The following is a 24,066-nucleotide window of genomic DNA, read 5'->3' on the forward strand; positions in this document are numbered from 1 at the left end:
TCTTCCATTACTTTCGTAACGGGGAAGTCCCTAGCTATTGAGAAAAACCTTTCAGTTTCTTTCGGCATATTAATGCGCCTTTAGCGCGAACACTTCCCTTTCATATGGTGAGCAGCACGGTTTTCGGACATCGCGTTTGACCAATAGGCATGGCGCCTTTTTCAAGCGCTCATGACGCGCTAGGAATGGCACCTTTTTTGCTCAAGGCGAAAAATGCGTCGCATGAGAAATTATTTCGATTGCTCGGTCTAATAATGCATTATCAGTGCACATATATCCAAAGTGCACCTATATCAGTGCACATATATCTTTGGACAATCTATTCTGGATGTATCCAGAGATATATCCAGATTGGGCGTTTTCGCGGTTATCGTGACGTTGCTGACAGACAGGCACAGTGGGTGGTGGCTCGAAAATTTTTTGACCAGTCGTGGAGGGTTGATAGCAGAATTGGAGTACGAAAGTTTGGAATACCTTTACGTTATAGCACCAGTAGTTAGCCCCCACCATGGTGGCATGGTGGCTTCGGCGTTCCGCTTTTCGATGGGGTCGGAATGCCATATTGCCCGCGTATCCCGTATTGCGTGCGCCCTTTAAAAAAAAACCCAGGTGGTCAAAACTAATCTAAAGTTCCCGACTATGTCGTTCCCCTATGTGCTGGCTTTAGAAGGCAAAATGGGAAAAACTTACCCCGTGGTCAAAAATAAAATCAGCCAATTTCCGATAGCAGCTTTCGAGTGGCGAAAGTTACTCAGGAATGGAAACGTAACCCATGGCACTACATGGACAAGGGTCTTTCTCCTTACTATGCCATAGAACTGCCCACTCAGTAAATTGACACAACGAATCTGTCACTGCTACAAATTATGCATGGATGACGACGTAAATCGACAACACAGAATCACGTCGTGTGGAAAGTGTGATTCAGTGTCGTTGAAATAAGTCATGTACATTAAGAGCATTGAATCAGTTATGCCGCCATTCCTTTGAGTTTCCCATTAAGGACGTTGGCGCTCAACTGAAACATCTGTGTGGTTTTTCTTCTGTTTGGTCAATTTGCCAATGACCGTTAGGAAAGCGATGGGACAGAACTACTTAGACGTGGTCAGAGTACCCTCAAGCGACCAGTGGAATACTGGTCAACGCTTTGCAGAACGACCTGCTTTTTACTGAAATCAGCAGCCGAATGTATTAATAAAGTCCGCAATATCAAAGAAAAAAGTGTCAACAGTTTTAAATTTGAATCATAATGCTCTTTCTTAGGTGTGCGTGGTCTACTGCAGTAGGTGACACACATTGCGCCTAGTCTTCCAACAGCCCGGCGCGTGCTCATCGAGCTCTATAGATGTAGCCTTTATTTGCAGCATTATTGGTGTATTAGAGTAGCATGGTTACGTGGAAATGGAGTGAAACCTGTTTTTTTCGCTATTTATTGATTTTTATCTATTTATTGACATACTGTCAAGGCCCGAGGGCATTACAGAGAGGAGTGGCAAGTACATATGTAGTATTTGGCAAGCTTTTTGAAATTATTCTTGTCCGAGATGGCAGCGATGGAGCGGGGACGTGGTTAAAGTCGTCGGCAGTGCGTGGTATAAATGATGAAACGTAAGAGTTGGAGTGGCATTGTGGTACCCCACCTTCATTTGGGGATCAATGCCAGGTGAAATATAGGATGGGTGAAAGAAGAACTCGTCTTTAAGAATGAGATTAGCGTAGTCAATTTTATGAAAGAGGGATAAGCGCATAAACTTGCGACGTGCAAGGTCTGGCAAACCTAGCATCAGTTTCATTGATTATACGCTTGCTTGACGTGCATAATTTGATGAAATGAAACGAACGGCCCTGTTATGAAGTGATTCAATAAAGTTTCGCTAGACTAGTTTGACCAGGGCCCCAAATGGAGCAGGCATATTTGATCTTGGGACGTACCAATGTTTCATAAACTGCAGGTTGTGCAGGTTAGTACATGCACGCCTCTGCGCGCTAGACTACTCTGGCCTACTTCTTTTGTTTGACATTGCCAGTGAACGTGCATGTGTAGTCAACATACTTCTTTCTGGAGACGTAGAATTGAACCCCGGTCTCAAGGACGGCCAGCACAGCGGCGTCCTCGCCGCCATTACTGCTCTGTAAACCAAGTCGAATGCTTGTCATGCTGAGCTGATCGATATGCTTAGGCTCGTCAAAAATAACCAAGAGCAACTGGAGAAAAAGTTATCCGACTTGGCCACCCGTCTCGCTTCTGTTGACTCTACCGTTCAGTCCTTCGATGCATCGCACGCTATTACGAAGCTGCCAGGCATTATCAACGAAGCCATCAACGAGCACGCTGCTGCTTTAAATTCACGTCTTAATGAGCTCGAGGCCTAACCTTAATTTGTGTGACCTTGCAGAAAAACCATCTGAAACATGGACGTATTCTGAACATCATGTACGCGACGTCCTATCTAGAAATTTGAATATTAGTTTCTTTGACGATGGTATCTCCCCTGCATATACAATAGGCCAATATGACGCCAAATGACTACGACCCATTATTACTAAATTCGCTTCATCAAAACTTAGGTCCCAACAATGAAAGGTTCCTTTCCTTCGAGCGCTTCCTAACCTTACGTGAGGCCTCCTTACAGTGAGGGGCCGATGGAGGAAGCAAGCGTACTCTGATAGCTCCCTTCGCCCGTCCTCACGTAAGGAGCGCTTTCCGCATGCCTGGGTTAGAGATGATCTCTTAAAAGCTTTACGCTAATACCATTATTCAAGAAATGTTGTACGTCGCACAATTTTTGAATTGAAGACATAATATAGAGATGCGTCAACGCTTTCTTTTATTTTCGTTTACTAGACATAAAAGTACTACCACATTCCAGTGCAAAAGATGTGCTCCAGCAACGCTGGCAAGGTGGCGTCGTGCCACGCCTAGCAACGCTTTCATGCCGTACGCGTGACAGAAACGAACATGCCTGGCACGAGGTACCGTGCTCATTCTTCTCCGCAGGAAGGCGGCAGTGCGAATGCGCAAGTAAACGTCACGTCGCTAAGCAGTGAGGTGAAGCGCTCGTTCAGGGCCAGGAGTGGCGTAAGGACACATGAAGGTCGCTTCGGAGCTACCTTACGCTGAAAAAGCCGCAAGGAAGCCTTCGCCGAGGCCCCTCAGTAAGGAAGCTTTCAGAGTGACATAAGGTGGCCTCACCGCAATGAAGGCTTCCTTACTGAGGTAAGGAAGATTTCATTGTTTGGCCCTTAGGGAAAATATAACTTCTCAGCACTCCCAATTTCGTGACTCGAGCTTCACCGTTGGTGAATATTCTTGTGTGGCTACGCCTCAATCGCGTAAGAAACTAGATGAATTCGGAAAGGCTATCAGGGGTTGATTGATTCAAAAGGATAGACAGTTGGGTGAGTTGGTACGGTAACATGATCTTGGCTTGTAACGCGAAGCGAACACGGACACAGAAAGGAGTGCTCGTCCTGTCTGCTCCTTTCTGTGTCCGTGTTCGCTTCGCGCTACAAGCCAAGATCATATTGATTGATTAATTGATTGAAAACATCTTTATTTGCAGAATATTCGTAGGTGGGCATTGGGTGGTCTGCCTAGTCCGGTAGTCCACAGGTTATTTCTGCTGCGCTGGCCCTCCTCACCAGCCAGTGCTGACGGTCAGGATCATCGCTGAGCAGAATAGCCTCCCACTGCTCTTCTTGGGGATTTGGAATGGGGTCAACTATGGAATTAAATTGGCAAGCCCACACCCGTTGTAGAGGTTAGCTACCTCTCCAGTGTGGGCATGGCGGGGAGTACAGTGTAGGGTACCACTGGTGTAACTTAGCTGGCGTTGGGTATGTATTAGTTTGTAGTCTCCTAAGTGTGTTCTCTTCTAACTTATTGAGGGATTTATGTGGTGTTGGGTACTCCTTCCTGGCTGTTCTGTATGTTGCGGGATTGTCAGCATACACTGCTAAAGCAGTTAGGTCGCAGCACCCTTCAAGGTCATCAGGGGGAGACGCCCGGTATAGAAGAGCTCGGGCATGCCTGTGAGCGGCTTCGTTTCCTCCTGGTAGTTCCAGGTGACCGGGAAACCAGATGACTGAGGCTTGGCTGGGTGGATGCTTAATCAGCAATGACAACCCTGATCTGTAATTAATCCATTATTGAAGTTGTAACAGGCGTTCTGGGAGTCAGTGAGCACATCGGCGTTGGGGTTAGATGCCGTAGCTAATGCAATAGCTGATTCATCTGCGTGAGTGGGTTTGGATGTTTTCATCGAGGCGCAGTTCACCATCGATCCTGAATGTGTTGAGACTACAATAGTCATCACTCCATTCTTTGGCCCTGCGGCGTCTACTTAAAGAGTGTTAGGTTGCTCATCCCATTTCTTCGGCAGGACTTCCCCTCCTGCTTTTCTCCTTTCAGTGTTATATGCGGGATGCATGTTCCGGGGAATAGGGTACACGTTGATGCGTCTCCTCACACCACGTGGTACCTCTTCCCTTTGGTCTATCCTAGAGGGCAGATTAATGTGGATCTTTTCGAGCGGATCTCTACCTGGTTTTGTGAGTATGAGCCTATTGAATTGTGAGAGGCATTGTGCTTCCTACATCTCTTTGGGGGTATTATGTACTCCCAGAGACATGAGCTTTATTGTTGGCGGGGAGTTTGGTAGCCCCACTACCGTCTTGCAGGCCTTTCTGATCAGTGTCTCAAACCTTTCAATTTCGGACTTGGAGAGGTTAAGGAATGCCGTCCCGTACATTATCCGAGACATCACGAAAGCCTCCACTATGCGGATGGCGTCCCTTTCCTTCATGCCATGGTGCTTAATTCTGATACGATGTATTATCCGGAGGATTTGCTCGGTGGATGTTGTAAGCTTCTTCATAGTGGTGGTGTTCTGTCGCCTTTGCGGGATATAACAGCCCTAGGATCTTGAACTCATGCTTGGTTTCAATGAACTGTATATTAACAATAAGTGATATGAACACTATTAGGTTGCCCACCAAGTATGTGAAATAAATCGTTGGGTTAGCAGGACTGCTAACAGTACTAACATATTCACTGCCAGTTCAAGCAATTCCCGTACACCACAGTTATAACCATCCCATGGTACTAAAGAAAGATCGGTTTCCGTCCTGTATTTCAACCCACGTAGTGTATGCAATAAACGGGATTAGTTGTCCACCGTTATCGACACATGTGAAGTTGATATTGTGGTGCTGACCGAGGCATGAATTTCGAGTGAAATTACTGACTTCAACATAGTGGCACGTCAAAGCTGTTACAAATTCTTTCGATACGATAGTACTGCCCACTGGTAGCGGTGTAGTGAAGGCTGCCCGTAACAGTATTATCTGTAGCAACATAACGCTTTCATCACCTCTTCAATTAGTATGCACGCATATACGCGCCAGCCACAGGGACTTCATTGTTTGTGTGCGTTACCGCTTACCAACCACATTTAACACATTTTGTTCAGACTTTCGACAGCAATCTCACCGCCACACTTTATGGTAGCTTTGGGGTACCACATCCACGAGTGCGAAAGGTTGTCGACGCCGACTATAGGATGAAATTGAGAGTCCTCGAAGTTTAGGCTTCATAGTTATGAGGAAGCCTCTTTCTGGTCTAAGGATTGAAACGAAAAGCGCCATCTTTGTGTCGAGCTGCTCTATTATCCAAGCTAAGCGGGTGCCTAGCCAATAGCAGCGTGTTACAGAATCGATGGACAATTTAAAGGAAAGCTAAATTGATGATAGTGTTCTGCTGAAATGTGCATGGACGATATGGGAAACACTTTTCTTCAGCTGCTTTTTATTGCCAAAAAAACGTCTCAGTTCCTGATGACCACTGTATAAACACAAACAAAAGTGATACTACTGCACTGCGTCTTGGTTGTATGCACAGCATGTCAGGACAGATATTCTGGTGAAGTCATGCGCAGGTGAATTCATAGCTCTAAAAAGCCAAATATTTTTCACAATAAAAAGCTTGTTAGCAAAAAGGTGTTCCCTTATATTGCAGATTCTTGCTAAGTTGGACTTATTATCAAACACATTTCTTTATGCGCGGAATTGTTTCTGCACATTTGTAGAGTATTGTTTTTATCTTGAATGTACGATTTGCAAGTGGGGGGCTTGAGGCGTTCTATCGTGAACAACTCTCCTTGGCTGTTAACGTGCAAGCTTCTGTGTGGTAATTATTTTTAAAATGAAACCTGACTAGGATATGTCTTTCTTTATGGTGCGGCTTCTGCTTTTAGTAGAATTTCTATACTTTTACTTGTTCAACCATGTTTGCTCAAAGCTTTTGCCACATCACAGCTAGGTCACTGCATCTTTGAAGGGCTTCAAGGATGGTGGGAAGCACCGAAAATGACAAAAAGAAACTACTGAATAGCAGCAATATTTCAGGCTCTTTCTTTGGCATAGAAGAACAATATGCTGATCGTCATTGCTTTATTTGGCAACTGGCGAATATTATTGTACACAGTAAGTGTTTCAAAGACCCTATATTTTGGAAATCATGAAAAATGCCAGTGGCTAGCCTTTTGTGAAAAAGAGCGCAGTACTTGCAGGACGTCAGGCACGTACTTGCCGACCATCAAATTTCTATAAATTCCCATTCACACGTTCTTCAGATTTGACTACTTATTCCGTACCTGATCTAGCACAAACGAGTGTTTTGTTCGGAGAAGTTTGTTATGTTTTTGTGTGCCTCGATTTCAGGGTTCTTATAAGAGCATATACAAAATGTGAATATTTGTACCATTGTTTCCATACTTGAATTAGACACTTCATTTTTGTCTTCTGATATGTGATTGAATGGTTAATTGCGTAACTAAATGAGTAGGTGTTGCAACAATGCGAAAAACTTGTACTATGTTCTTTTGTGATGAATAAATGATACAGCTGGTACTGTGCCGTTCATTAGGCAACAATTTTCTTGCCCATATATCTGTTAAGGTTAGTTAGTTTGCTTTGGTTATTACACATGAAATCCATTTCTTGTGTTAATTATTCTTCTTTTACTACCTGCAAATACAGGATGGTACTAACGGTCTTGCTGTACCATCAGAAATCGCCTTTAGGTCAACTTGTGCATGTTATCTGCAGATATGTTCGAATATCTCTTTGCAAGTGACTATTACCTCAAATGATGCCAAATTATTAACTTTTCCAATTATTTTTTAACCATCGGGACATACAACACATTAGAGAGGGGCAGTATTATCAAATATAATATCATGAAATCGGAAAGCATGATAGAACACACCTTCCACAAACAAACAACATCGCACTGCAACTAGTGAGTAAGCTAGTACGAAAAAAGGAACTCGAGTAGCTGAATGCATATGCATGGAAAAAGCAATGGTAATGCATCTTGGAATAAGTTAGTGAGGGACTAGCAAAAACAATTTGTGTATGTTTAGGTGAAAAACGAGGCAGGAGGGTGGCTCTAGTCTTGTGGAACATTTCGATACAAAACTGTATTTAAGCGACAGTGTCGCGACAAGGGATGCGGAAAAATGAAAGGAGTCGATTTGGTCCAATATGTTTTGAACATATCTGGCAGTGCATGATTGTTCAGTACTTACTTATGCGCTCTTTTTTTTAATGTGAGAATTATACATCGCAATGCCTTGCATACGAGCTCTAGGTGTAAAAAAAAGATTAATGTAGGCTCTTGGTGATTAGTGTTAGTGATAAACTTCACATGCCTTCTTTTTCTGCTGTTTGCATGTAATCTCGTGTAATCCTGTGTTGGTGTCATGCGGTCATTATGAGCGCTCTGAAGAAGAAGAAAAACGCGTTAAGGCCGTAGCACTCACATTTATTACCTGGTGACGAACATTTGTCTATACTGAGCTAAGTACAAGCAACTAGCTTATTTATTGTGCATCAATTACTCTGCTTTGCTAATTCTGATGAAATATATTGGCCATTATAACTATGTATTTCTACTACAAGTGCAGCTTTCAGCTAGTCAACTTATGTACGCAGTGATACACCTTACAGTCATGTATGCAATTCCTGATGGTTCACGGCAAGTGCTTAGCATGAGCGCTAATGTGTAGTAGCGGGCTTTGGTAACACAAGGGAGATGGAAGCATCGCTTTCGCATTAAATATTTTCGTTATTAGAGTGGAATGCTTTCGAAGAAATTGATTATCTTTGTATGCCCTAGGTTCACTGCGCCACAGATATAAAAAAAATTGTATCGCACAACATTTCTTCAGTTTATTAAAATGGAATTTCTATAATTCTAGTCGCGCCACCTTGATCAACCTGGAACTAAGGTAAATTATTGATTATTTAGCTAATAACTTTTAAGTAATTCATCTACTATGAAGACATAGCAGATGGCTTGAGTGACTTCTTTTTCTCGAACAACTTGGCTTCGGACAAGTTTTTTTTATTATCAATTGACATGCCTCCCACAATCTTTTTACATGCTTCCTACTACTCTTGATAAAGTCATCTCTGTAACTAATAATCTAAAATTCGCAAGTGCCTGTCTTGATGATATGAGGCGATGTCATATAAAATTGATTGCCTGTCCAATATCCAATACTCTTGTGGATGTTATTAATTTATTATGTAACACAGGGACATTTCCTCGTGAACTAAAGCGTGCCAAAATTGCCCTAGTAATAAAAAGGGGGATTGTTGACTATTAATGAACTACCGGCACATCTGTGTGCTGCCATTCTTCAGTAAAATAATCGAGAAAAATAACTGAGAAACGCCTAACAAATGATCTCAACAAATTTAATATTCTTACGCGTTATCAGTTCGGTTTTGGATAAGAATATTCTACAGATCTCACTTCAATGCTTCTCAGAGATTATCTAAAGAAAGCTATTGATGAAGGTAGCTATGCCGGCTCTTTTTTTGTTGACCTAACTAAAGCCTTTGACCCTATAAATCACTAGATACTCTTTCTAAAATTAGAAGCAATGAGAATATCTGGTCCTGCCTTACTGCTAATCGGCAGTTACCTCCATAATAGAAACCAGGTGGTCAGTGTTTCTGGGACTTACTCAAAGCAAATAATGACAAATATAGGGGTACAACAAGGGTCCATTTAGGGCCCACTTTTGTTATTCATTTATATTAACGATCTACCCAATTCATCGCGCACTGTTATTGTTTGCTGTTTGCTGACGATACTACAACATCTAACACGGATGAAAGCATCAACTGCATAGTAGATAAACTTAATGCGGAGCTTTTCAACAAATTACACTGGGGTAAATTAAACAGATTACAATTTAATTCAGTTAAAACTAAGTTCCTTGTCTTTATTTCACATCAACGGCCATCAGTTACTGTTCCTTCCATTTGCATGTCACAGTACTCGATTCAGGCTAGTGATGACTGCATGTATCTGGCCATCAGACTAGACAGAAACTCAAAATTTCATCGCCACATTTCAAACGTAAAAAAAAGATGTCCTATTGTATACGCATCCTCATTCAAGCTCGTCCCTTCTTTCGCATTCTATTCTGTTATCACTGTATTGTGCATTCATTCATTCACACATTAACTGCTGTGTAATTACATGGGGTAGTATATACAGTACTCATCTTGCACCGTTACAAATCGTCCAGAATAGAGCAATTAAAATAATTAATATGAGCTCATACTACACCAACGCCAAACCATTATTACAAGCCAAAAATATCCTTACAGTATCCGACGTAATTGAATATAATTTCGGTATCTGGTTATACAAACATATGAACAATCGATTCACCTTTCTTTGAAATTCCCTCTTCTTTCCTATACAACACCAACAGCACTAGATTTGCTCTTAAGAAAAATCTCATCTTACCTAAAGTTCGAACCATCTATGGCAAGCAATCTGTTCATTTCAGCGCTTTTTGATTGGGGAACTCGCTACCATTGGTTTTAAGATTAATGACACTACATTCATATACTACAGAATTCAAAAAGTTCCTTTTGTACCAATCAAGCCTTACATAACATTTCTTGTATATGCCGCTAAATGCATGCGTTTGCATTTTCATTAGGTAATACTGAAGTTTATATCATGCTTACTAATCACGTATGAAACTCTTCAAACAGGCCCATTTTCTGTTCAATTTGTTCATGTTTCCGTATGTTGCTAATTTGATTTATTTCGCGTTCTACTTTTCTTACAATTACTTCCTTTCTAATTTGTTTTATAGTTGTATTTATTATTGCCACTACGTTAAATAAGTTTACTTTTCCTTTCGCACATGTCATGTACAGGAGGTCCCAATTCAGTCTCTGACTCCGGGACCTCCTCCTGTATATTACATGTTGCAGTAACTTCGCATGTAGTAATAAAATTTGATGCTGATTCTGAAGTATCATAGTGTGCAAATCATCGAAGTAGGAGTACAATAATTAGAACAATAATTTGTAATAATTTAGGAGACGTACCACTGCTAAAGAACTGCGAAATAATTAAATATCAACCATAATAATTGTTTAACTTAATCACCTTATTTATTTGTGCAACAAACATTTCTTTACCTTTTGCTTCACAGCAGTCACTATTCTATCTCGTCACTTTCTTTTAAACTGCAGGAAGCACTTATCACTAACACGTTCTGGTAGGCATCCTTATTATTCTATTCCTGATCTTTCGTGTTCTGCGTCTTTGTTTTACATATGAGTGAGCACATTAAACAAAATTAAAAACGGCCAACTATTTTTAAACAATCTTTAATTCACTGTAAAAATGAGATAACCAACATTCTCTAAACAAACTTTCTTCAAACGAAGTGAGAGCATAGCCTACCAACTTTATTTGAACAAATTTTCTTCCCATGAAAGTAAGAATGGAGCCTACCAACTTTCTTTAATCATTCTTTAAAAGAACTTTCAAGCAAAAGTAAGAAAGAAGCCTACCAACTTTATTTATACTTTCATTAAAGAAACCTTCTTCAAACGAAAGCCTACCAACTTTATTTAAACTTTCTTTAAACAAATTTTCTTTAAGTGAACGTGAAACAGAGGGCACAAACTTTCTATGTCCTAATAAAGAGTAACACTTCATAGGATATTGAAAACCTGATGGAAAGTTGGAAAAAGTTATAAAGAAGCCAAAAATGTACTTTTGTAGGGGTAGAGGCTATGGTATTGCGCTACTAAGGAGATCGGTACATCATACAACGGTCGCGGCGGCCGTATATTTATGGGGGCGAATTTCAAGAACGCCCGTATCCCGCGGCATGTCAAACATCCACCGGTGATCAAAATTACTCTGGAATCCCCCGCAGTGGCATTCCTCATAGTAAAATCGTGGTTATGGCAGGTTACGCACCTGAATTCATTCATTCATTCATTCATTCATTCATTCATTCATTCATTCATTCATTCATTCATTCATTCATTCATTCATTCATTCATTCATTCATTCAACGATAGTGTGACAGATGTTACACAAGAATTCACAAGATAAATGGCTTCGAAGTGCCCGATGTAACAGCGCTTCAAATGTGTAGAAAACAGAAAGAACTTCTCTCAATGTTTGTGTTGATATTACGTCATAGTTCTCCCGACACCGGTCGAACATAATTTTTTGGCCTCAGAGATCATGCGCAGCAAGCACAAGCTCCAAACGGACTCATTGAACGCGATAAGCAAGGAACCTTTAATACAGCGATTGCCGCATTACGGGATGCCTAGTCATTATTTCCATAAATTAGTGCAAGGAAATTAAAAAAGGAAATGCCACATCGAATACCATGCTTCCGGCACGTAGGGCTCGTAGGTGATTCGCGCATTTTGTCGAGACTTTCATGACTGACCGAGGGGCAACTTGGCCATCATAAAGTGCGTAACAAATAAAAGTAGATACGATGCGTTCAAATTGTTTTAAAGAAATTTTATCAACTAATAAAAGTTTGTACTACCCGGAAAAAGATTTATCGTAAGCTTTTGGCGAAGGAGCTGAGAAGATATAGCCCAATGTTTAATCAGAACACACCAGGCTAGGGCGATACATTCTTCGAATAAAATGGTCAGTCGCCCAATGACTCTACCCCAAGGCCCAAGGCCCAACTGCAATATGTGCAGTAAAATAATTAATAAAAAGTAAATTGTTCATTTTTTGCTAATTATTTAAATATGTGTTTCAATTGATCGTGCTAGCAATGTTCGCCTCTGCGAATAGTCCAACTCAAGGACAAGAATTATACTATCTGGCGTAGAACAATTTTCAAAATAACTTAAAAATAAAAAATATCAACCTGTGTAAACAGCTCGTATATAAAGAAAATCAGTTTTCGAGTAATAAGAATCAACTTCAAAAGTATTTATGGCCCGCCTCAGGTTCTGAGGAAAATTTTCAACCTAACCAGCCAGCTGCGAAATGCTGTGCATGACATCGATTTCCACATTGCACGAGATGAGCATACTTTTACTGCGGTAACACGACACACCAGGCAGTTCATACTGTCGAAGCATTGGTCACAGCCGCATGTTGACAGCTAAAATGTCTCCACAGAAGCGGGATACGCGCAGCACATTTCGTTGCACAAAGCAAAAAAAAAAAAGATGAAGCCAGCCATCACGCCCTTTTGACAAGGGCTGCTGCGAAGTGAGAGGAGCATTCTGCCTTCCACTGCTGACCTCAGTGTTATGCTCAAGAACGCAAGCAATCCAGCTCAGCAGTTGTGCGCACACCCCACTGGGGTGCAAGCATACTGTTGGGAACGCCTAAATTATTCCTACGGTCTCGCTTCACGTACTATTGAGATGCGAACCGATTTACCGCCGCTCACGGGGCTCCTTGCGCGCCGAGCGAAGAAGTACCGTGTATGTACGCCAACTGTACGTCCGCGCAGCGAGGTGCCAGGTTTGTTTCTGCTGCGCAGCATTCTTTGGACGTCCCGTTATGTTGTAGCTACAATTATGTCGTCCCCCCCCGTATTTTTGGACACTGGGCTAAAAGCTACAGCGCGACGTGAAAGGTTTCGATTGTTTGAAAAGATTAATTTAAGGCTAAATATTTCCATTCCTTGAAGTGATTAATAAAGACCCAACAGCCGCAATGATGAAAGAAGAGAAAGCAAAAGATCAGTTAAAAAAGTAATACTTCCCTGAATCCAACCAGGCATCTGAATCTACAACGTCGTAACTAGGATGGTTAAATTTTTGAATTTTCGTTACCGATTGCGCAAGGTAGCAGCCCGCATTTGCGATCATCCCAAAAAACTAGAGAAGAGGGCAAGGTTGCTTCTCGTTAAAATGCGTAATATATCGATACAGAAATTAGAAGCATTGCTTGCAAAAAGTTTTCTAGCATTTTATTTTAGGCGTACTACAGAAATACACAAGAACTAGGTTATATGCTAAACCTGCTGTCATTTCTCCTGGTCCATCCCATTATACTTGACTGCAAGACTCTTTGTCGTAGACCACAACTTGTACCTCGCAGTGCTTTTTGTATTGCTCGATACATTGACTTGGAATATCGTCTTTGGCTTCGTCCGTGGTCCATAGAGTGCACTCTGTGAAAAAATATAAAGAAATAGAAATGAAAGCTACTGTATTATCGTAACGAATCAGTACGCCTTACACTTGGCATTCATTCGTTCCCGGCTTTATCGCGCAGCTTACCTTATAGCCACACCGAAAAGACAACTAAAGGATGTATGACATGCTCATTTGTTTGAGAGGCTTTAATGAAGCAATTGATCTTCACTACACCAAAAAAGGACTTACTACTTCTTCTCAAAACAATGTAGACGGTATGGCTGCATGCTTTAACGGCAAATGTTTCCCTAAAATGTGCTCGAAAACTTCGTGATTGCCGATACTACTTGAAGAAGAAATATTACTTCAAATAAGCCGATGCCTGCGGCGAATATTAAAGATAAACTGTTTTTTACCTTCCTCTAGCGGTACGATGGAAATAAATCGTGAGGCTGCATCGGCATTAGGCGTTTATATTGACATGTGGACTTGTTTATCTTTTTCGGGTGAACGCTTTTCTGCGTGTAACAAACCTCATCGCTCAGGGTGGTACCCACCTGCATGCATCGAAACTTTCTGGAATGTTATCGATGGTTCTGTTGTCACCGAAGCTTGTGTAATCTGACTGTACGTGCAACGCGGACTGTGTATAATTTGCTGGAAGACACGCGGGCACCCGCAATATCTCTGGAACCTTTGCTGAGTCGTGTACAAAAGGCGATGTGCTCCCCGGGAGATATATTTATGGTATTCGCCGCTATCGTTGTTCTATGAGTGTAGGTTGTTTTTGATGGCACAGGTTGGTCCAATAAAACGCTGGTTTTGTCATTCGCAGTTTTGCCGCCTCCTTCACCATGACGACTACGTGGCACCTGGTCGTAGTGCTAGCGCGTTCGTTTACCGAACGCCCCCCAAAACCGTGAAGGAAGCTCGAACCCCGATGATAACACCAACGCTGCCCAAAACCAGCAACCTAGCCGCTGACTGCAAGGACTTCCCCCGGAGCACGGAATTCGGCCTGATATGACCAGGAAGACCGTGGCCAGCTCAACAATCACATTGGCAGCCCCAGTATCACCCACTGTGCTTCAACAACACAAAAAAACCCCTGCCTTCCATGGCGCTTCATCGGAGGATTTCGAAACATGGCTCGAAACTTGCGAGAGAAGGTCGATCTTCAACAACTGGACCTCTGAGGATAAGCTACGCCATGTGTTTATCTTCTTGGAAGATGCCGCGAGGACTTGCTTCTACCAGCGTTAACGAAAGTTCGCACTTTGCATAGCTGAACTTTGAGCTTTCTTTTTTTGGACCATGTTACTCTGGACTTTGTTTGTTTGTGTTTTGCATCTTCGTTTAGTAAGTTTCATTTTATGTTTTGCTCTCACGTTTGTAGCATCGAGACAAAGCTTGTTCGGATGGGGGCATTGACACGTGGACTTCTTTATCGTTTTCATATGAGCACTTTTCACCTTCTAACGAATGTTATCGCTCAGCACGGTACGCGCCCGCATGCATCGGAATTTTCCCAAACGTTATCGGCGGTTCTGTTGTCTCTGAAGCTCGTGTGTGACACGAATTGTGTCGAGCTTTCTGGAAAATACGTGTGCACCCCCTATTACTCTGGAAGTTTCGATGACTCGTTTATAAAAGCTGATGCGCCAGACCGGCCAGTCTGATTTTCGATGATCGCCGACTGTGTTCGCCGCTATCGTTGCTCTTAGAGTGTAGCCTCTTCTTGAGTGCACTGGTTCGCCCAATAAAGGGCTAGTTTCGTCAGTCACAGTTTTGCTGCCTTCTTCACCATCACTACTACGTGAATATACATGCTTCGTATATATAAAGCGTTTGTTTTCTTTAGCTACGCAAAAATTTTAAAAATGACCTGCGGAAGATAGCACAATTCTAACCCTTCATCCAAACTATTCAATGAGGCGGCCATTACTTCCACAAGACATTAAAATGCTTAGTTGAATAGTTAGCGTAGTGGCGATAATTAGCAAGGTAATATTGTGCAGCTGTATAGAAGGTACAATGAGCAACGACAATGACATTGCCTTTATTTGAGTAGTCCCCAAAAAGAAATCGAAAATATGTATGTTTAATAATAATGATTGCGAGAATAGAAGTGCACGACTGTAATGGTCTGATTATCGAGGTCCTTCTTTTAACGAACGGCCTCCTACATTGGAGAAGTATTTAGATCAAAGAGCTACTTCATATGTTTGCTGGCTTAGGTTGGAATCGGATTATAGTCTCGCTGGCTAATGCGCATATTTGTTGTGGTCCATATACCAAGCACCACAGTGTATGTGTTTACTATACTATGTAGCGTGGCGCGAATAGGTAGCGTGGTACGAACAGTTGTATCCAGGGTTTTTGAGGACGCATTAGTTCAGCTTTATGCAAATACAATAAAGTAGAGTTATTGGCAAGTTGGTTTCAAATATTAGATATGTCATACATAACTTCAAATAACAAAAGTTACGCAAGAGATTGCTAGGATTTGACCACACAGTTGTATATCTAGGTTTTATTTATTTTTTATTTCAGCATGACTCATTCTTACCTGGCATGCAGAGAGTAAGCTTTGTTTTTAATTTGCTGCTGTTTCCATAAGAAATAAATGCAGGAAAAGGGTATTTAGGTATGTCAAATAAAGAAAGTATGGAAATTCCTTTAGCTGGTTTCACACGTACAAATATTGCCGTGATACATTTGTTGCGGCATTATGTAGACCTAATTACACGTCTCCAATAGTGATGTAAGATAACTATCTATTAGGCCAAACATTTCGGGTTGCCTAGCAGACAGTGCATCGGACATTTATTATAGTGTCTACTGACAGCATTGGAAGTCCGTATGGACTAAGCTTTAGTCACCTTTCTGATTGTAAGTACATGGTAAGAACGGCATTCCTCAGTTTTGTGTATTACTTGGCAATGTGTAGCTGCAACGCGCACGAGAAAGTAAGTACACATTACGACAAAGTAGTTATCAGTGATAGCTCTTTAGACTAATGATGTTCAGCTCCCAGCAGACGTCAGCGTACGTTAGCACTGCCCAGTTTAACACAATAGATCGGAACAGTTTGTGGGTACGTGTTCAAGACTTGGTGTCTTAATTTGAGTGAAGACAACCGTCGTATTAAGCGATGCAAGTTGCGGCGTACAACAAGGAACGATGTCTCTTTCTGTCTTGTTGAGTGCCAGTAAGGCGAGGAGAACATTTGCGATGTTGTTACGTGGCAGCAGTGAAGGCCAGTTAAATAAGGAAGGCGCAAGTAAGTAGAAAAAACATCAAAGTAAAGAAATTGTAAAGTGAAGTTTTCTAATACCATGGGGACATACATATGGTAGGTCTCACCCAAATGCACTTGTGAAAGCATCGCTCCCGTGCTTAAAAGAAGTTGTCAGGGGCTGCGTTTATGATATTTAAATATATTAGTGTCGCAGCCTCAAACTTTCTGACTTTAAAAGATACGGTCCCTATGTCGGCCATACTTGTCGACTATGACATACAAATTCCTTACCTGGCTTCCCATTATATGGAATGTCCAACACGGCGCACGTCTGGAAGTCGGCGTAGAAGGCTCTTGCTTCCTGGCTTTGAGGGTCATCTGTAAAATTGTGGAACGAATTTAGGCTCATGGTGCGGCCTGTCTCACTCGGCACAAGAGATAACAATACAGCAAACATAGCTTCCGAAAGAAAAAATTAAGGTCAATATTGTTAATCCATTAGTTAGCAAAAGAACAAAAAACACAGCTTTGAATATTATAATGCAATTTCTCGTGTGATGCTTCAATCACCATTATTCTCACTTCATTAACGGCACCACTTCAGTTAGAATAAATGTCGATATTCTCACAATTTAGTAACTACAGAACTCAAGTAAAAAAACTAAATACGTGAAGAGCATATTGAATACATGTACATCTTCCAAAATGAATGCGCAGTTTAATGGCCTGTACACCATCTGCTTGCAATACAACGCCAGAAGACGCCATACTTCCAGAGTTCTTTGACGTCATTTGTAAGGAGGCTGCTTCTTTAATGAGAACACTAATACGGGCATTTGATTTATCCTGGCATGAGGATCGTTACTTTTGTGAAAGGATTTGTTATTTTTCTTCGAAGTAAAATACAATGTGCCATTGCTTTTAACTTGTAGCCGTCAGCTATGCAATGTGTTTCCCTGAGTCTCTTAACATAAATTTTATGGATGAGTTTCGTTTCCGTGATTACTGTAGGACTTTTAATGACTTGGAATATTTCGTATGGATAAAACATCGACAAAATAAACAAAACATTACTCGAAGTGCTGCAACAGTGCTGCAACCGTAGCTTCAGAACAAGTGCATGTTAGGCGTACCTGTCTGATCTTTCATTGTACATGTGTATGTTACGCATACCCGCAATTCACAGCACCGACATAATGCAGTGCGAAGTAATATTAGGGGACCTTGTTTGGTTTACTAGACCAAAATTTGGCAACAGCTTCTGCAGCTAGGGTAGATTTGACGACCTAGGTGGCCTTTGATTTTTGTTTTGGTGCAACATGTGCAGTGCTGCACCCGTTCTGCCCAGTGTAACTAAGTTTCAATAGGGATGTCGCACTGCAATGGTACGTCTCCATCGGTGCTTCGTACCGCTCCTGTTCTTTAGTGGAGCAATAATTTAGTAATATAATATTACTCTGTGTTATACATGCACCACAATATAGTTGTAAGTGACGATGTTGCAACACGTGCTTGTCTCTTCATTCAAGCGGTTGATGTGATGCAATATGTTCATAATTGGGGCCGTACCGCTCACTAGACTAAAATTGCCTTACCGAATAAGGGCACTTGAAATGAAATATATTTAAAAGTAGATTGTGCCGTCTGCCGTTTTATCCTTTGTATTCATTTAGAAGAGGACCGGATTTTTTTTATGTTCCAGCCAGCTGGAGATATCCAATGACCTTAACAAACGCAGTTGGTGGACATTAAATAACTGCATATTAACCATTTTATTTGGCTGCCTGCACGTTTTGCGAGGTGTGCGGTCTATGATCATGTGAATTTTAAGCATTAGATTTTTAAAGTTGACATGAACGCAAGCAACCGTGTACCTTGCGCAATATGTTATGATAATTTCAAACCGAAGTTCGCGCTTTTTGTCCTCGTCATATTTTCCAGAATAATCTTTTTATTCTTTGATCCTGATAACAATAATTCATGCCAATTATATTTAACTTTCCCTCCTTTGCGAATTATGCGGTTCTATTTCCATGCATTCACCACCTAAATATGACTTCCTTTCTACAAGCACACTAATTTTTTGCACTTACTCACACCGAATGGGCCACTTTTAAGGCGCTAACTTGTGCTTGTGCCCTGCCTCAATAACTAGCGTTAACCGCAAGTACATAATCACATTAATCCACAGAACAGAGCCATTTCACTGCGCATACTGCTTCGCGGGCAATCCTAATACTTCCTCATGCATTCCAGAGAGGTATATTATAGTTACCGTCGACAGTGACGAATGCCTTGTCCGGTGCGTCTCCTTTCTTGAAGTGGAACGTGATGTTCTTCCTGAAATGATTGTCTGGAAATGTAACCACTTCAGCAATCAGCTGTATCAATACAAAAACTCAAGAACGATTACCTGTCGTAGCTTTCCCCATTTCAGTCACGTGAATATATCAGTTGTTGATACATCTTATCATTTCAAGCAATTCATTTTAAGCTTTATCAGCAATTTGTGGTTGGAAAAGAACTGTTAGGTCTGCCCATCTACTCCTTCTACAATTATTTCTCATAATTTGGAATTTCTGGTACATTTGTTCCAGCTCCGCGCATTCTCACAATGTATGCGGGAGTGTCCTCCGGTTGGAAGAAATGTTTCATCGGCGCATTTGGTCATGTTGTGCTCTGCACACTAAAATATTGTAGTATTACAAGAATAAGAAAGAAACATATTCGAGAACAAACAAAGTGAAAGAAGGAATTGTCGTTCACCCAGACTCTAGGAAGAGCCGACAAAGGAAAACCCCACGGGTTTCCGAAAGACCCGCATTTGAAGAAAAATTAGCCCCAGTGGTGGATTTGAATTTGGAACCAAAGGCTTTGCGTGCGGTCGCTCCAGCAACATAGTTAACCTTAAGGCTATCGGATAGACGTGCAAAAGCGAATTCATCGAGAAATGAAAGCACATGTAGGGACGCTGAATATGGCAAATCAGTTTTGTAGAAGCCCGCAAGGTAAAGCAACGATCTTGCAACATTTTCGGTTGAACGGCTGTATGTGGGGGCTACTGCAAGCGATAATAATTGAATTTAAAATTTTGTATTTTACATTTCAGTAAAGTGCATCAATGTTGAATATAAATGCTCATTTCGACTAGAAGTACCAAATATAGGCCGTTCAGAGAGCCCACGATGCGCCGGCCAGGCTCGGGCTGCCCATTCCTACGTGGGAGCGGCCCGCTGCGCGATAATGGCGTATCTCAGGACTGTCAATACAATTTTGCCACCAATCCATTCATCACTCCATTCGAAACACAATGCTCGGCGCACAATGCGTGTACGTAGACTCACTCACAATGGTGGCGGACATGAGAACTGGTGTTATAAATGTCAGTATTATGATACAATAACTAATTTCTTCAAAAGAGTATTCACCAAATAAATTTGTTGATAGTAATATTAGTGAACTTCAGAACATGGCACAATTGAAGGCACATTTATTCGCTGGAAATTTTGCTAAGCTACATTTTAAGAAAATATAGCTCAGCAAAATGATCTTGTAGTTTCGTGACCTTTAGAATTCGTTTTATTGTATTTCATTCCTTAGGAAGTCCTGTGACGAGCTAAATTACCATGGTATTTAGTGCATTTTTTCCTGGGGAATTCTGCGTATCTAGCGGTTGCAGCATTGTGGTCTATAAGCCGATCAAGGCGTATTGTAGAGCACTCATGCTAAGGTATTGACAGTTTCACAATTCGCCCTTCTGTCAAATATCTGATCACTCTGCCTTCGATGGCTAAATGTTCATAACTCACTTCACGTGGCCCCTCAGGCCCTTGAGAATCCAGACGTAATCAGCACTCGGTCCATCGTTATCATATTTTGTTCGGATGGCAGTCAGACAATCGAGATCTCCATCATTGTCAATGTCGAATATAGCGACGCCGTATGGGTGTGTCTGAAAAATCTGGAAAATAGCACAGTGGTATTGGAATGATGGCAGATAAATAAATAAGGGTCCAAATAGCAATCACTAGGCGATAATACCTTCAGAACAGTGTGCTGAGTGGTTCAGGGCAAAAAGTACACCGTAGGTTAGGATTAGCAAACCTTAGGGCCTCACTTCCGCCCCTAATCCTTTGTTTTAGAAGCTCCGAGGCAACGATGTAAGATCTCCAGCCGTGTATATCCTGTTCACTTCAATGAAGCAACAGAAACTTATTTTTGTCTAATCAATGCGTACACTTGCGTAAAATAAGGCTTCATTTTGATTGAATAAAATAATGGGATGAACAAATATCATTTCTACGCTTCACCTTCACACATTAGAATGAAGTAAATTGCGACCAGTCAACTTAAGGAGTGCCTGGCTACGCTCAAGTAGGACACCAAAGGGATGTAGAAGTTCTAGGCAATAGCTAGTTTTCCAGTTTCACCGACTGTCTTCCCCAATGATCTTCCTGCTTGAGCGTCGCAATGAGTCAAATGATGGTCAACGTGCAGCTGCTGCATGAAGACCAGCAAAAGTGACGCGTGTCTTGTTGACAAACACAGACATCTGTCTTCTATAAAAAAAAAATTGTTTTTGGGATCGAAGTACGGATTCCTTGGTGCGCCGGGTCGGATGGCATAGTTTATTTATGCTGCAGGCAAATGTAAGGAAGTCCATACCAGTTCTATGCAAGAACTAAACGACAACCAAAAATAGACACATTTTATGTCGGCCTATGGCATCTCCTGGCCATACATACCTTATAATTAAATTGTGTAATTTGCAATGGATACCTTGTTATTTAAACACTTGTGATATTCGTGTTACACTCTTTTTGTATGTGAAGATTTCTCGTACCTTTCTATCGCATCAGTCCGAATCTGTCTTCTTGTTATCAAGTCACGTGACACTGTACCGCTGTTTCGCAATTCTATAAATGCCAACGCACCCGCACTCAGTGGTAGTTCTGCAACACTTAATCAAGCGCAATATTCCCATTATTATGTGTTGTATTATATAATTGTTCCTCACGTCGTGGCATTGTTGAAATCAAATCGATAAATAACAGAATGTTTGAGACGATCGCGCAATCCACCTGGCCTTGTGCATTTAGCTGCCGCTCCTTATTTTCTTGTACCTCTGTTCACTGCATTACTATCTTCTTTACCCACTGCTTGCCTCTACAGCGCCGGTTGCTCTACCGAAGACTTTCTGCCCTGCATAGACGAATTTCGTTTTGATTTTGACATGAAATCAATGATCGAATCCGCAGATTTAAGCGTTCGATTAGGCGGCCTTCAGAATCGGCTCCCTTTAAAAACCACACAAAATATTTTGCGGTGACCCATATCGAGAAATGTGTCCATGAAAACCGGGAAAGTCTCGGGATGATATTTGCCAAAGTGTCGGGCAAGATACACGCACGTTCAATTTACTTTTTTACTACAATGCATCAAAAAGCATTTTGTTAAAAAAGGAAGTGCAACAATACTGCATTTTTGCCGAAAGTTTGATGGCTCAAATATCTTAATCTAAGTTATTCTGGAAATTCTGTCCATGTGTGAATGCTTTCCAAACTTGCAATATTGCCCTATTGGATACAAACCATTGCAATCTTGCAATGTGGGCACCGAAGTAAATAATTAAAAAAGTTAATGATTGTTTCTTTTCGTTAGATGAATGCCTTTCCCTTTATCGGGCAAGTAATGTCCACCTCTCTGACTGATCCAACCCAAGGACTACAATTATGTTATCTAAAAGAGGCGATTTTTGACATTCCGCGAAATTTCAGATATGATCGACCCGTATTTAAATTTTGGCAGAAATTATAGGTGACACTTTTTGTATAAAGTTACGTAGGCAAACCTGGGTATATTACAAATTTGTGCCTTAAAGGTGTCTAGCATGAGAGAACTAGAGCGCAGGCTAATCGGGATAGGGGAAAGGAACATAGGCACATTCCTTTTCGTGTTAACTGTTACGCACTCTGTATTTTAATATTGGAAAAAATGATCCATCATTGCACCAATGATCCCATGACAGCACCAAAATTTGAACACTTGGGTTTTACATGTCAAACCACAATCACATCCTGAAGCATGCCACGGTAAACTCGACATCTTGTTTTTACAGCCTGCCGTTCTTTACGTTTTCTTTTGCGAAGCGGGATGTAGGCCTAGTCAGGAAACATGCTTTGTCTGTTTCCTTTTGCCTCATCTCGTTGACATAATACATTGTTGTATATGTGCGAATGTGAGAATAAACATCTAAATATGGCAGCAGTCATCTCGATATACATCGCAACCTCAGGCGCAGCGTCGCACCAGCATAGCCATTAACTTACCGCGGCAGTTGATATAACCGCACGTTCCAAGCAAACGCGTTCATATAAGATTATTGCATATATGTTATGCGTGTCCCACTATATTTTTCATAGGAGACCAGTAGAAAAGTATTCATCTGGTGCAGTATATTTGCTTGCGAATGGAATGTATTTCAACAAGTTATGCAAATCTCAGGAAGTTTGGAAATTGGTGCACGCGAAGCTTTCGTCAGCCTCCGTGGCAATAATTACGACAAGGTACGCGCTGTACTGCTCGTAAAAAAACTCACACGACCTCAATAGAGCTCCAGACTCCCGTGCTGTGGTAACCGAGTTCGATACCAACCACCGGAATTGTAAGTTGTTTATGTACACTTAAAGGCACGTATAAAACTCACCCTCGAGGGCACATAAGCGGGCGGACATAAACGTATATACATACAAACCGCAAATTCGGTGGGAATAACCTATACAATCTATTGCTTTAAAAATGCACGATTAGCAAAAGTTTACAGAGAAAAAAGTAAAACAGGGATAATACGTGCCTTCATTATATCGACGACACCATCCTGTCTCTCTGTACTGGATTCACCGAAAACTGGCAGCGATTTCAACCAAAAGGTGCAGATACACGCCACCAGCAAGGTATTTACTTGCCACATGTTGCTCCAACCTGGCGCCGTGTGTTTGTGACCCGAACGATACGCTACGCTCTTTTATATGAATCGAGCACTGCCGTTTTCAGCGTGTGCTTCGAGAGAACTTAATTGCGGCTTGCGCATGACAGCGTTTGAGCATATGACTGTGAGAGCAAATTGCAAACGTCAGTATTTTTTCCATTTTGTTCTTGATGACCGGACAGAAAGATTGTGATGGCAATCTCAAGCTGTCCAATTATTTTTGCCGTCAGTCACCCGGACAATAACTTTATACAGACAGTTAAATGAACCCTCTATCGTTTACAAGTGTCTTTTATCCGTAACACGATCGAGCGTTTTTTTTGTTCTACGTAGGCAAATATTTGCTGTATTTCCTCTTTCTTAGCTGCTT

The 24,066-nt window shown here is 41.5% G+C and overlaps 1 protein-coding gene across 1 annotated transcript; it reads right to left on the reverse strand.

Moving 5' to 3' along the window:
- Positions 1 to 13,276: 13,276 nt before the first annotated feature.
- LOC135896566 (uncharacterized) lies at positions 13,277 to 23,694 on the reverse strand. Its single transcript, XM_065425008.1, has 5 exons — positions 23,562 to 23,694; positions 20,518 to 20,669; positions 18,984 to 19,048; positions 17,000 to 17,086; positions 13,277 to 13,502 (listed from the first exon to the last, which is right to left on the reverse strand). Exons 1-5 carry the CDS (start codon positions 23,676 to 23,678, stop codon positions 13,378 to 13,380), a joined length of 546 nt encoding a protein of 181 aa, XP_065281080.1. The 5' UTR covers positions 23,679 to 23,694; the 3' UTR covers positions 13,277 to 13,377.
- Positions 23,695 to 24,066: the final 372 nt, after the last annotated feature.

This window comes from Dermacentor albipictus, chromosome 1 (assembly GCF_038994185.2).
Source record: "Dermacentor albipictus isolate Rhodes 1998 colony chromosome 1, USDA_Dalb.pri_finalv2, whole genome shotgun sequence".
Lineage (NCBI taxonomy): Eukaryota > Metazoa > Arthropoda > Arachnida > Ixodida > Ixodidae > Dermacentor > Dermacentor albipictus.